This window comes from Saimiri boliviensis, chromosome 19 (genome assembly GCF_048565385.1).
Source record: "Saimiri boliviensis isolate mSaiBol1 chromosome 19, mSaiBol1.pri, whole genome shotgun sequence".
Taxonomy (NCBI): domain Eukaryota; kingdom Metazoa; phylum Chordata; class Mammalia; order Primates; family Cebidae; genus Saimiri; species Saimiri boliviensis.
Window position 1 is genome coordinate 39,130,964 of NC_133467.1, and position 13,733 is coordinate 39,144,696.

General features: G+C 46.5%; 1 protein-coding gene and 1 non-coding gene across 3 annotated transcripts in view; one reads left to right on the top strand and one right to left on the bottom strand.

The window, feature by feature from the left end:
* PRUNE1 (prune exopolyphosphatase 1) overlaps positions 1-13,733 on the bottom strand; it is a 34,002-nt gene that overhangs the window by 5,516 nt on the left and 14,753 nt on the right. For both annotated transcript variants that reach the window (XM_039460134.2, XM_074390136.1), the window contains exons 4-7: positions 10,447-10,631; positions 9,263-9,421; positions 6,797-6,891; positions 2,325-2,483 (exon numbers count right to left, since the gene is read on the bottom strand). In XM_039460134.2, the coding sequence (XP_039316068.1) occupies positions 2,325-2,483; positions 6,797-6,891; positions 9,263-9,421; positions 10,447-10,631 (598 nt within the window). The remainder of the gene's footprint in view (positions 1-2,324; positions 2,484-6,796; positions 6,892-9,262; positions 9,422-10,446; positions 10,632-13,733) is intronic.
* LOC120360219 (U6 spliceosomal RNA) lies at positions 12,410-12,512 on the top strand. Its single transcript, XR_005576797.1, has one exon. It is a non-coding gene; the product is annotated as a U6 spliceosomal RNA (small nuclear RNA).

Below are 13,733 nucleotides of genomic sequence, written 5' to 3' on the forward strand. Positions count from 1 at the left end.
GAGACTCTGAAAAAACAACAAACAAACAAAAAAAACCTGCAATTCTTTTCTTTTTTTTTTGAGACGGAGTTTCGCTCTTGTTACCCAGGCTGGAGTGCAATGGCGCCATCTCGGCTCACCGCAACCTCCGCCTCCTGGGTTCAGGCAATTCTCCTGCCTCAGCCTCCTGAGTAGCTGGGATTACAGGCACGCGCCACCATGCCCAGCTAGTTTTTTGTATTTTTAGTAGAGACGGGGTTTCACCATGTTGACCAGGATGGTCTCGATCTCTTGACCTCGTGATCCACCCGCCTCGGCCTCCCAAAGTGCTGGGATTACAGGCTTGAGCCACCGCGCCCGGCCCGATTCTTTTCATAATGACAAACTACCTTACGCTGAATGAAATCACATTTGCTCCCTGAGGGAGAAGACGAAAGCAAAGGGAGGTGGGAAAGGGCAGACATACCTTCTAAGAGGGCAAAGGATGATCTGGCTGTATTCTGTCTTCAGCAGTCCTCACAGAGCCTAGGCAACCCTAAGAGTCCCTGGACTGCCTTAACTCCACTTTTTTTTTGAGATGGAGTCTCACTCTGTTGCCCAGGCTGTGGTACAGTGGCGTATATGGGCTCACTGCAACCTCTGCCTCCCAGGTTCAAGCGATTCTCCTGCCTCAGCCTCCTGAGTAGCTGGGACTACAGGCACACACCATTATGTCCAACTAATGTTTACATTTTTAGTAGAGATGGGGTTTCACCATGTTGGCCAGAATGGTCTTGATCTCTTGACCTCATGATCTGCCTGCCTTGGCCTCCCAGCATGCTGGGATTAGAGCTGTGAGCCACTGTCCCTGGCCTTAAGCCCACATTTAAATTCTTCCCTAGGCTATTCAGCAACCAGCAGAGGAACAGAAAGAGGAGGAAGTGGGAAAGATGGTGAAATGGAAGATTGGGGAAGAAAACAAATCTGGATGTAGATCACTCTTTGCAGAGTTTGCACTATACAGAATAATTAATCCCTGTATACTAAGCAGCAGCAAAGGGACTTCCTATTTCCAATTTTCAAGGCAACAGAGAAATTCCAGGGGTGAGGAATTAATGATTAAACCAAGAATAGAGCTGGTGTCTCTCCCCCTGCCCCCCATAGAGATGAGGTCTTGCTATCTTTACCAGGCTGGACCAAAATTTCCCAGCTCAAGCAATCCTGCATCAGCCTCCTGAGTTGCTGGGACTACAGGCACATGCCACTGTCCCTAGCTCAAGAAGGGAATTTTAACTCTAGATTTCTAGTATTTCTTTCTAACCAGATTTTTGTTTTGTTTTGTTTTGAGATGGAGTTTTGCTCTTTCGCCCAGGCTGGAGTGCCGTGGTGTGATCTCGGCTCACTGCAACCTCTGCTTTCCGGTTTCAAGTGATTCTCCTGCCTCAGCTTCCTGAGTAGCTGGGATTACAGGTACCCACCACCACGCCCAGCTAACTTTTGTATATTTTTTTTTTATTGTACTTTAGGTTCTGGGGTACATGTGCAGATCATGCAGGATTGTTGCATAGGTACACACATGACAATGTGGTTTGCTGCCTCCATCCCCCCGAATTTTGGTATTTTTTTAGTAGAGATGGGGTTTCACCATGTTGGCCAGGCTGGTCTTGAACTCCTGACCTTGTGAGCCACCCACCTAGGCCTCCCAAAGTGCTGGGATTACAGGGGTGAGCCACTGTGCCCGGCCCCAGATTTTTTTTTTAGACGGAGTCTTGCTCTGTCACCAGGCTAGAATGCAGGGTCATGATCTCAACTCATTGCAACCTCTGCCTTCTGGGTTTGAGCAATTTTCTTGCCTCAGCCTCCTGAGTAGCTGGGACTACAGGCACACACCACCACACCCAGCTAATTTTTGTATTTTTAGTAGAGACAGGGTTTCACCATGTTGGCCAGAATGGTCTCTATCTCTTGACCTCGTGATCCGCCCGCCTCGGCCTCCCAAAATGTTAAGATTACAGGCCTGAGCCACCGCACCCAGCCCTCTAACCAGATTTATTTCAAGTTCTTTCAAAGTTGTAACTGAATCTCTAGTTCTCCTTGGAATTCCCCCTTTCTCAACAATGCTATGATTAAGGATATTTATTCAAAAAAAGAAGAAGAATTTTTAAAAAAGAACATACATACAGAGAGAGAATGGGGAAAAAGCAGAAAGGGGAGGAAGCAGGTCCAGAAATAGGTCAAAGTACCTCGTGTAAGTATATTAATATAAGAACCAAAGAGAGGTCCTCAAGCACAGAGCTGTGGAGCACAGAGGTGCATACAGGCAGACTCTGTAAGGCTCTTAGGTTGGAGAAAGGAGAGAGACTCACCGTTGTTCGGAGTGCCACATGGGGACAGAAAATAGCCAACTGCCGCACTGGCTCATTCTGAGTGTCGAAAAAGATAGTCATGGCGACCAGGACATCATAGCTGTGAGCCTGGCAGAAAGCATGGAGTTCTGCAAGGAGGTTAGACCTCTGCAGAAAGGCCTGAAAGAGAAGAAACGGAGAGGGATGAAGGACTTCCTCATTATCATCATCATCAATAAAACATCCTTAGAAAGGATTTCTTTGCATGTTAACCTGGGACTTGTGCTCCATAAAAAAGGTATCTAGTATTTATTCTGTGTTATCTATGTGCTGGGAGGCAGTGTGGTAGAATGAGGAGAAAAAAGACTTTAGATTAAAAGAGAACTGGTTTGAAAATCAGCCCTTAACTGTAAGCGGTATGTATGATCAAGGAATTATGCTAACTTCCTGGCCTGGGTTTCCTTGTTTGTGAAATAAGGATACAACACTTACACTAAACACGATTGTTTTAAGAATTCAAAGCTGATAATGTATGTAACGTGCCTGGCATGTTCAAGGCTCTCCTGTTCTTGCAATCAAACAAACAAGGTCTTTGCCTTGTAGGTCTTTTTATTCTAAAACAGAATAATGGAGCATATAAATAAGAGGAGACATGAAAACGGCTTTTCTCTATCTTTGGCATTAAAAAAAAAAATCCTTGGCATTTCTTTCTTTCTTTCTTTTTTTTTTTTTTTGAGACGGAGTTTCGCTCTTGTTACCCAGGCTGGAGTGCAATGGCGCGATCTCGGCTCACCACAACCTCCGCCTCCTGGGTTCAGGCAATTCTCCTGCCTCAGCCTCCTGAGTCGCTGGGATTACAGGCACGTGCCACCATGCCCAGCTAATTTTTTGTATTTTTAGTAGAGATGGGGTTTCACCATGTTGACCAGGATGGTCTTGATCTCTTGACCTCGTGATCCACCTGCCTCGGCCTCCCAAAGTGCTGGGATTACAGGCTTGAGCCACCTCACCCGGCCTCTTTCTTTCTTTTTGAGATAGAGTCTCCGTGTCACCCACGCTGGAGTGCAGTGGTGAAATTTCAGCTCATTGCAACCTCTGCCTCCTGGGGTTCAAGTGATTCTTGTGCTTCAGCCTCCTGAGTAACTGGGATTACAGACGCTTGCCCACCATGCCTGGCTAATTTTTGTATTTTTAGTAGAGATGGGGTTTCACCATGTTGGCGTGAGCCACCATGCCGGGCCGATCCTTGGCATTTCTAATATGTCAATTTGTACTGTAATTACGGTACTTGGCAAGCCTTTTATGTTCCTGTTTCTTTCTCAAACTAGGTTATGAACCACAAGAAAAGAGACCATGCTATTGTGTTTTACTTAATTATTTAGTATTTTTAGTAGTATTTTTAGTACTTAGTAGAAAGCTGTGCAGAGTATGTATTCAGATCAGATGAATGATTATTTTTATTTTTATTTTTTTTTTCTTTTGAGATGGAGTCTTGCTTTGTCACCAGGGTGGGGTGCAATAGAGCAATCCCCTGCAGCCTTTGCCTCCTCAGTTCAAGCGATTCTTATGCCTCAGCCGCCTGAGTAGCTGGGACTACAGGTGCCCACCACTATGTCCAGCTAATTTTTTTATTTTATTTTATTTTTAGCAGAGACAGGGTTTTACCATGTTGGCCAGGCTGGTCTTGAATTCCTGACCTCAAGTGATCCGCCTGTCTTGGCCTCCCAAGTGCTGGGATTTACAGGTTTGAGCCACTGTGCCTGGCCAGACAAATGATTTAAACCAATATGACATGGAACCAGGTATTAAAATTCCATTATTATTATTTTTAGTTTCCACACACAGCATTTAATGGAACACCATTGTTAAAGTTACCTTATCACACATTTATCAAAGTTTACTGAGCATCCACTATGTGCCAGGCACTGTTAAAGGTCCTAGAGATACAACAGACACAAAAGAAATGGTCCCTGCTCTGGTGGAGCTGATAAATTAGCAAAGGAATACAGACAATTAACAGGGAAGCCAGGAAACAAGATCATTTTAGTATGTTAAGTGCTTTGCAAAACAAACAGGCTGGGCACCATGGCTGAGACCTGTAATCCCAGCAGTTTTGGAGGCCAAGGTGGGCGGATCATGTGAGGTCAGGAGTTCGAGACCTGCCTGGCCAACATAGTGAAACCCCACCTCTATTAAAAATATAAAAATGGAGCCGGGTGCGGTGGCTCAAGCCTGTAATCCCAGCACTTTGGGAGGCCAAGGCGGGTGGATCACGAGGTCAAGAGATCGAGACCATCCCGGTCAACATGGTGAAACCCCGTCTCTACTAAAAATACAAAAAATTAGCTGGGCATGGTGGCGCGTGCCTGTAATCCCAGCTACTTAGGAGGCTGAGGCAGGAGAATTGCCTGAACCCAGGAGGCGGAGGTTGCGGTGAGCCAAGATCGCGCCATTGCACTCCAGCCTGGGTAACAAGAGCGAAACTCCGTCTCACAAAAAAAATAATAATAAAATAAAAAAATAAAAATGAGCCGGGTGCAGTTGCGCATGCCTGTAATCCCAGCATTTTGGAAGGCCAAGGTGGGTGGATCATGAGTTCAAAGCTCGAGACCATCCTGGCCAACATGGTAAAACCCCATCTCTACTTAAAAAAAAAAAAAAAAAAAAGAAAAAGAAAAAAAAAAATTAGCTGGGTTTGGTGGTGCATGCCTATAGTCCCTGCTATTCGGGAGGCTGTGGCAGGAGAATGGCTTGAACCCAGGAGGTGGAGGTTACAGTGAGCCAAGATTGTGCCTCTGTACTCTAGCCTTGCAATAGAACAAGACTCGGTCTCAAAAAATACATATATACAAAAATGGCTGGGTGCAGTAGTTCATGCCTATAATCCTAGCATTTTGGCAGGCCAAGGCGGGTAGATCACTTAAGGTCAGGAGTTTGAGACCAGTCTGGCTAACATGGTGAAACCTCATCTCTACTAAAAATATAAAAATTAGCTGCACATGGGGGCCTGTGCCTGTAATCCCAGCTGCTCGGGAGGCTGAGTTAGGAGAATCACTTGAACCTGGGAGGCGAAGCTGAGATTTTGCACTCCAGCCTGGGTGACAAGAGCAAAACTCGATCTCAAAAAATTAAAAAAAAAAATTATCTGGATGTGATGGCATGCAAAAATAATCCCAGCTACTAAGGAGGCTGAGGCAGGAGAATTGCTTGAATCTAGGAGGTGGAGGTTGCAGTGAGCTGAAATTATGCCACTCCACTCCAGCAGGGGCAACAGAGTAAAACTCCGGCTCAAAACAAACAAACAAACAAAACTGCTAGAGGTTTTTTGAGCCTAGGAGATAGTATTTCAGTTAGGGTGTCCAGGAAAAATCTCCCAAAATGAGAGACATCTGAGCTGATACCGGAATGTTAAGAAGGAGCCAACTCTACAAAGAGAAAAGCTCAGCTGGGAATGAGCTTAATGGTTCAAGGAACAGAAAAGACACCAGTGTGGCTACAGTACTGTAGTGCAGGAGTGGAGCTGGAATGAGATGAGGCCAGAGAAAAAGACAGGGGCCAGATCAAGCATGGCCCTGTAAACCACAGTAAGTCCTTTAGACTTTATGAAAAGTACAATGGGGCTGGGCACGGTGGCTCACGCCTGTAATCCCAGCACTTTGGAGGCCAAGGTAGGAGAACTGCTTGAGGCCCGGAGTTTGAGACCAGCCTGGGAAACATAGTGAGACCCCATCTACACACACACACACACACACACACACACACTAGCTGGGTGTGGTGGTGTGCACCTGTGGACTCAGCTGCTCAGGAGGCTGAGCTGGGAGGATTGCTTGAGCTTGGAAGGTTGAGGCTGCAGTGAGACACGATGGTACCACTGCACCCCAGCCTGGGCAACAGAGCATGACTCTCTCAAAAAAAAAAAAAAAGGAGGGGGCTGAGTACAGTGGCTCACGCCTTTAATCTCAGCACTTTGGGAGGCCGAGGCAGGTGGATCACGAGGTCAAGAGATCGAGACCATCCTGGTCAACATGGTGAAACCCCGTCTCTACTAAAAATACAAAAAAAAAATTCGCTGGGCATGGCGGCACGTGCCTGTAATCCCAGCTACTCAGGAGGCTGAGGCAGGAGAATTGCCTGAACCCAGGAGGCGGAGGTTGCGGTGAGCCGAGATCGCACCATTGCACTCCAGCCTGGGTAACAAGAGCGAAACTCCGTCTCAAAAAAAAAAAAAAAAAAAAAAAATTATAAAAGACCACTCTGGCTACTGTGGGGAGAATGGTTTGCAGGGATGCAAAAGCGGAGGCAGGGAAACCAGTACCGAGGCTAGTGGTGCAGTGAGAGATGCTGGATTCTGGTAGTCACAGTGGAGGTGGAGACATGGAGACAGACACAAGGTACATTTTGGAGGTAAACCAGGTGTGAGGAGCAAGGTTGCATGCATAGGATGCATAGCTAAAGGCTTTCTCTCCCCACCCACAGCCACAACTTGCTCTTACCTCCAAATCCATATATATTGCACTAATCGCCACCTTGATGCCTTGTCTATAGATCGTCTTCTGGTCCTTTCTCAGCATCTGCTCAGTGGTCAGTCCTAGAAAGCAGACATGAGGCTAGAGGTTAAACAGGGGAGGCCACGGTCCCAAGACCAAGAAGGTCAGGGCAGCCAGATGGGTCAAGGAAGGAAAAGGAAAAGCATGACCTCTCTTTGGGGCAATGAATGCGGGAGATAATGGAAAATGTATTCACAGCTGGGCACAGTGGCTCAGGCCTGGAATTCCAGCACGTTGGGAGGCTGAGGTGGGCAGATCACCTGAGGTTGGGAGTTTGGGACCAGCCTGGCCAACATGGTGAAAATACTAAAAATACAAAAAATTAGCTGGGTGTGATGGTGGGTGCCTATAATTCCAGCTACTCAGGAGGCTGAGGCAGGAGAATCACTTGAACCTGGACTCCATCTAAAAAAAAAAAAAAAAAAAAAAAAAAAGGAAAGAAAGAAAGAAAGAAAATGTAATTATATTACATAATCAAAAATCATCTTAAATAATTGGTGACAATAGTTACCTTTACAGCAAGGAACTTTGGAGAGAAGAGCAAACCCAGAACAGAGGCTTTTACTTTTGATTTTCCCCCCTTCCTATACTGTTTGCATGTGATTCCTTTCTCTCTTTCTTCTTTTTTATGTCAACAGGTGGTAGCTGGGTAGAAGAATATGGAAGTTTTTTTGTTCTCTTTCTCTTTTGTATACTTACAAAATATTTCTTTTGCCTCCCTAACCAATTCTTTTTTTTTTTTTTTTGAGACGGAGTTTCGCTCTTGTTACCCAGGCTGGAGTGCAATGGCGCTATCTCGGCTCACCGCAACCTCCGCCTCCTGGGCTCAGGCAATTCTCCTGCCTCAGCCTCCTGAGTAGCTGGGATTACAGACACGCACCACCATGCCCAGCTAATTTTTTGCACTTTTAGTAGAGACGGGGTTTCACCATGTTGACCAGGATGGTCTCGATCTCTCGACCTCGTGATCCACCCGCCTCGGCCTCCCAAAGTGCTGGGATTACAGGCTTGAGCCACTGCGCCCGGCCTCCCTAACCAATTCTATAGATTTCACTCTGATAATTTAGTACACTCTTAGCATATTTTATGTATATGACCTACATTCTCTGAATATACTAGAACCTCTGAGTCTCTTTTTTTTTTTTGAGATGGAGTTTCACTTTTGTTGCCCAAGCTGGAGTGCAATAGCGTGATTTCAGCTCACTGCAACCTCTGCTTCCTAGGTTCAAGTGATATTCCTGCCTCAGCCTCCCAAGTACCTGGGATTACAGGTGCGCACCATCACATCCAGCTTTTGTATTTTTAGTAGAAACAGGGTTTCACCACGTTAGCCAGGTTAGTCTCAAACTCCTGACCTCACGTGATCCACCCGCCTCAGCCTCCCAAAATGCTAAGATTACAGGCATGAGCCACTGCACCTGACCCTTCTGAGGTTTTTTTTTTTTTTTTTTTTTTTTGAGATGGGGTTTTGCTCTTGTTGCCCAGGCTGGAGTGCAATGGCTCGATCTTGGCTCACTGCAACCTCCACCTTTTGGGTTCAAGTGATTCTCCTGCCTCGGCCTCCCAAGTAGCTGGGATTATAGGCATGTGCCAGCATGCCTGGCTAATTTTGTATTTTTAGTATAGACAGGGTTTCTCCATGTTTGTCAGCCTGGTCTTGTACTCCTGACCTCAGGTGATCGCCTGCCTTGGCCTCCCTAAGTGCTGGGATTACAGTCGTGAGCCACCTAGCCCAGCCTAAGTTTCTTTTATTTTTTATTTATTTATTTTTTATTTTTGTATTTTTAGTAGAGACGGGGTTTCACCTTGTTGCCCAGGATGGTCTCGATCTCTTGACCTCGTGATCCACCCGCCTCGGCCTCCCAAAGTGCTGGGATTACAGGCTTGAGCCACCGCGCCCGGCCAGCCTAAGTTTCTTAATACATTCTTTCTCATTCTACCCAAGAGCCAGGATAGAACAATCCAGTGAATGCTATTTCATGCTTAGGCTAATATGCTACCTTGTTTCTCTCTGATATAAGATTTAAATAACTGGCTGGGTGTGGTGGCTCACGCCTGTAATCACAGCATTTTGGGAGGCTGAGTTGGGCAGATCACCTGAGGTCAGGGGTTTGATACCAGCCTGGCCAACATGTTGAAACACTGTCTGTACCAAACATACAAAAATTAGCTGGGCATGGTGGTGGGCACCTGTAATCCCAGCTATTTGGGAGGCTGAGTCAGGAGAATCGCTTGATCTTGGGAGGCGGAGGTTATGGTGAGCCGAGATTGTGCCACTGCACTCCAGCCTGGGCGACACAGCGAGACTCTCTCTCAAAAAATAAATAAATAAAAGTAAAAATAATATAATGAACAAGGCTTGCCTTCCAATTTTCCATCTGGGAAGCAGAAAAGGCAGTTAACACTTCATACCTGATACATCAAACTTTGCCTTTTGCAGGGAATCAAAGATATCATTTCTCTTGGGTAGATCAGGGAAAAGGGCCTCTAATTTCTCCACATATCTGCTGTCCTTTGGGGTTGCCTTTCCAATTTTAAGGTCCATGTTGACACAGTCCAAGATGATGGTTCCTGTGGAGAAGGGAGATGGTGGAACTTGAATCCTGTGACCCTCCGCACACGCCCACCAGAACATACATAACCTTCACACCAAATGAACACAATTCAGTTATTTGCACAGCAAATTCTCTGAAAGCAAAATGAGAAACTGGGACTGACTGTGTCTCGAGAACTCCCAAATCCAAACTAAAATGTAGGTAGGGAAATGGGGAAAAGGTAGAAAGCAAGCCTGAGCATCTCAATGCTTGGAGATTTTACAGCCTAGTCAGAGAGAGACACACCTCTTCAGCAGGCCAAATGCCATCAAAGAATCTTCTAAGTTGGAAGAGACAGTCCAGTCCAACTCTCTCTCTCTCTTTTTTTTAATAAGTAGAAAAATGAGAACAAGAAAGGTTAAGAGATTTGTTCAGGCCGGGCGCGGTGGCTCAAGCCTGTCTGTAATCCCAGCACTTTGGGAGGCCGAGGCGGGTGGATCACGAGGTCGAGAGATCGAGACCATCCTGGTCAACATGGTGAAACCCCGTCTCTACTAAAAATACAAAAAATTAGCTGGGCGTGGTGGCGCGTGCCTGTAATCCCAGCTACTCAGGAGGCTGAGGCAGGAGAATTGCCTGAACCCAGGAGGTGGAGGTTGCGGTGAGCCGAGATCGCGCCATTGAACTCCAGCCTGGGTAACAAGAGCGAAACTCCGTCTCAAAAAAAAAAAAAAAAAAGAGATTTGCTCAAGGTCACCTCACTATTTCCTGGAGGAACTGGTATTAGAATCTGTTTCCTGTTGCTTTGGCGAGTCCTCCTTCCATCAAAAAATGATGCCAACAGGAAGCTTCTTGGTCTGTTGCCCTGTACTTTCCCCAACAAGTATCCCACAGACCTTTAAACAGATGCTTAATTGTCTCCCGAAAGAGTCCCATCCTTTGGTATGAGCTGAATGGCTCTGAGAGCATATGGTTAGGCTGGAAGAGTCTAGACTTTTCCATCCTCCCATCTCAGGGATAGGAATAGAAGTACTCAGGTTCCAATCCAAAAGCCACCCTCACCGTGCAGAAGGGCTGCAGTTTGCCTGTCCAAGATCTCTGGCGCCCCCTGCAGGATTCTCTCAGTCACCAGGGTAGCACAGGACCCTACCAGCTCAACTGAAACATGGCAGGGAGGGCAGTGTTTCTGCTCGATGGGCCGATGGTCTAGCACCTCTGCCACCGCCTCCTCTAGGGCTGCGTCACTTCTGTGGAGGGGAGGGTACGGGAAAAGAGAAAAAAAGATAAGTAGGGACACTCCAGCTGCTTCTAACCAGTCTCCGCCCCACCCATCAAGGAAAGCACAGCTGTCTTAGGCAAGCTTTTTTTTTTTTTGAGACAGAGTTTCACTCTTGTCACCCAGACTGGAGTGCAATGGTGCTTTCTTGGCTCACTGCAACCTCCGCCTCTTGGGTTCAAGTGATTCTCCTGCCTCAGCCTTCCAAGTAGCTGGGATGACAGGCCCCCCCACCCCCACGCCTGGCTAATTTTTTTTTTTTTTTTTTTTTTTTTTGAGACGGAGTTTCGCTCTTGTTACCCAGGCTGGAGTGCAATGGCGCGATCTCGGCTCACCGCAACCTCTGCCTCCTGGGTTCAGGCAATTCTCCTGCCTCAGCCTCCTGAGTAGCTGGGACTACAGGCACGCACCACCATGCCCAGCTATTTTTTTTGTATTTTTAGTAGAGACGGGGTTTCACCACGTTGACCGGGATGGTCTCGATCTCTTGACCTCGTGATCCACCCGCCTCGGCCTCCCAAAGTGCTGGGATTACAGGCTTGAGCCACCGCGCCCGGCTTAATTTTTTTGTCTTTTTAGTAGAGACGGGGTTTCGCCATGTTGGCCAGGCTGGTCTTGAACTCCTGACCTCAGGTGATCTGCCAGGTAAGCATTTAAAACTGACCTTTGGTCACTTTTACGTCTGCCTCACTCCTCTCAATTCTTGTCTTTAATGTTATAATTGGAGTCATCTTTAAATGGTGTATAAGCGAATTCTGTGAAGCATCTCCTACAAATATCTTACGCCCACAGTTGCTGTCCTTTAGCGTTGCCTTTCCAGTCTTATCGCCTTGCTACCCAACAAATCTCTCCTATTTTTACAACCCACTCAACACTCAGATTCCATGTGGGTCACCAGGTCCTGTGAATTCTATCTTAATCCCTATCCATGCCCTAGTTTCTAACTCTCTGTTACTGCCCTGTTCTAGGCCCTCAATATCTCTCGTCTGGACTATTCCAACAGTCTCTTAACCAATCACCTGCATCCAACCAAAAGCCTTCCTGGGCTGTCCTTCACAAAGTGGCCTGAATGATCATTTGAAAAAAGAAAATCTGATTCTTTTAGGACCCAGAATAAATATAATTTAAAATAGTTCCCCATTGCTTAAAATAAAATCCAATCTACTTAGAAGGGCCTACAAGGCCTCCATAATCTGCCTCCTGCCTGCCTCTGTCTCATCTTTTTCCATGTCCTACTTCTTCCTCAGGTTTTATGCTCCAGCTGTGCAAAACAAATTCTAGTTCCCTTAGCTCACCACGCTATTTCATGCCTGCCTGCGTTTGCTTCTATTCATTACTCCCTCTGCCTGGAATGCCTTTCCTAACCACTTGCCCTCTTCCCTCCCCATTCACCAAGCAAACACCTAGTCCTCTTTTAAGACTGAGATCGCGCCGGGCGCGGTGGCTCAAGCCTGTAATCCCAGCACTTTGGGAGGCCGAGGCGGGTGGATCACGAGGTCGAGAGATCGAGACCATCCTGGTCAACATGGTGAAACCCCGTCTCTATTAAAAAGTGCAAAAAATTAGCTGGGCGTGGTGGCGCGTGCCTGTAATCCCAGCTACTCAGGAGGCTGAGGCAGGAGAATTGCCTGAGCCCAGGAGGCGGAGGTTGCAGTGAGCCGAGATCGTGCCATTGCACTCCAGCCTGGGTAACAAGGGCGAAACTCCGTCTCAAAAAAAAAAAAAAAAAAAAAAGACTGAGATCAATGCCTGCTTCAGCAGCATATGCACTAAAATTGGAATGATACAGAGAAGATTAGCATGGCCCCTGAGCAAGGATGACATACACATTTGCGAAGTGTTCCAGAAAAAAAAATACATATATATATATATATATATATATATATATATATATTTAAAATAAAAAATAAACTAAAATTTTATTATTATTATTATTATTTTAAAGACCGGGTTTCACCATGTTGGTCAGGCTGGTCTTGAACTCCCGACCTCAGGTGATCCGCCCGCCTTGGCCTCCAAAGTGCTTGGATTACAGGCATGAGCCACTACGCCCGGCCATAAAATAAATTTTTAAAAAGACTGAGATTAAGGGTCACTTCTGCCAGGAAAACTTTCCTGATGTTCTCGCCTTCTTTCTGGTGTACTGAATCACTCCATCCTTCTTGTACCTGCTGTTCCCTCGAGGTGACAGTTATCACTGACCTCTGACACCTATTATAATGATCTGTTTGCTTAGTTCCCTCTCCTTGACTGAAAGCATGAAAACTGGGACTCTGTCTCAACTTCATCCGTTAAAGAAACATTTACTAATAGCTGGGCGTGGTGGCTCAGCACTTTGAGAAGCTGAAGTGGGAGGGTCATTTGAGGCCAGGAGTTCAAGACCAGACTAGGCAACAAAGCAAGACCCACATCTCTAAAAAAAAAAAAAAAACAAAAAACAAAAAACAAAAAACAAAACAAAAAAAATTAGCCAGCCTAGGTGTGGTGGTTTATGCCTGTAATCCCAGCACTTTGGGAGGCCGAGGCGAGTGGATGATTTGAGGCCAGGAGTTTAAGATCAGCCTGGCCAACATGGTGAAACCGCATCTCTACTAAAAATACAAAAAATTAGCTGGGTGTGGTGACACATGCTTGTAATCCCAACTACTGGGGAGGCTGAGGCAGGAGAATCGCTTGAACTCAGGAGGTGGAGGTTGCAGTGAGCTGAAATTGCATGACTGCACTCCAGCTTGGGTGACAAGAGTGAGACTTCACCTCAAAAAATAATAATAAAGTAAAATAAATAAATTAAGCCGGGCGCGGTGGCTCAAGCCTGTAATCCCAGCACTTTGGGAGGCCGAGGCGGGTGGATCACGAGGTCGAGAGATCGAGACCATCCTGGTCAACATGGTGAAACCCCGTCTCTACCAAAAAATACAAAAAATTAGCTGGGCATGGTGGTGCGTGCCTGTAATCCCAGCTACTCAGGAGGCTGAGGCAGGAGAATTGCCTGACCCCAGGAGGCGGAGGTTGCGGTGAGCCGAGATCGCGCCATTGCACTCCAGCCTGGGTAACAAGTGCGAAACTCCGTCTC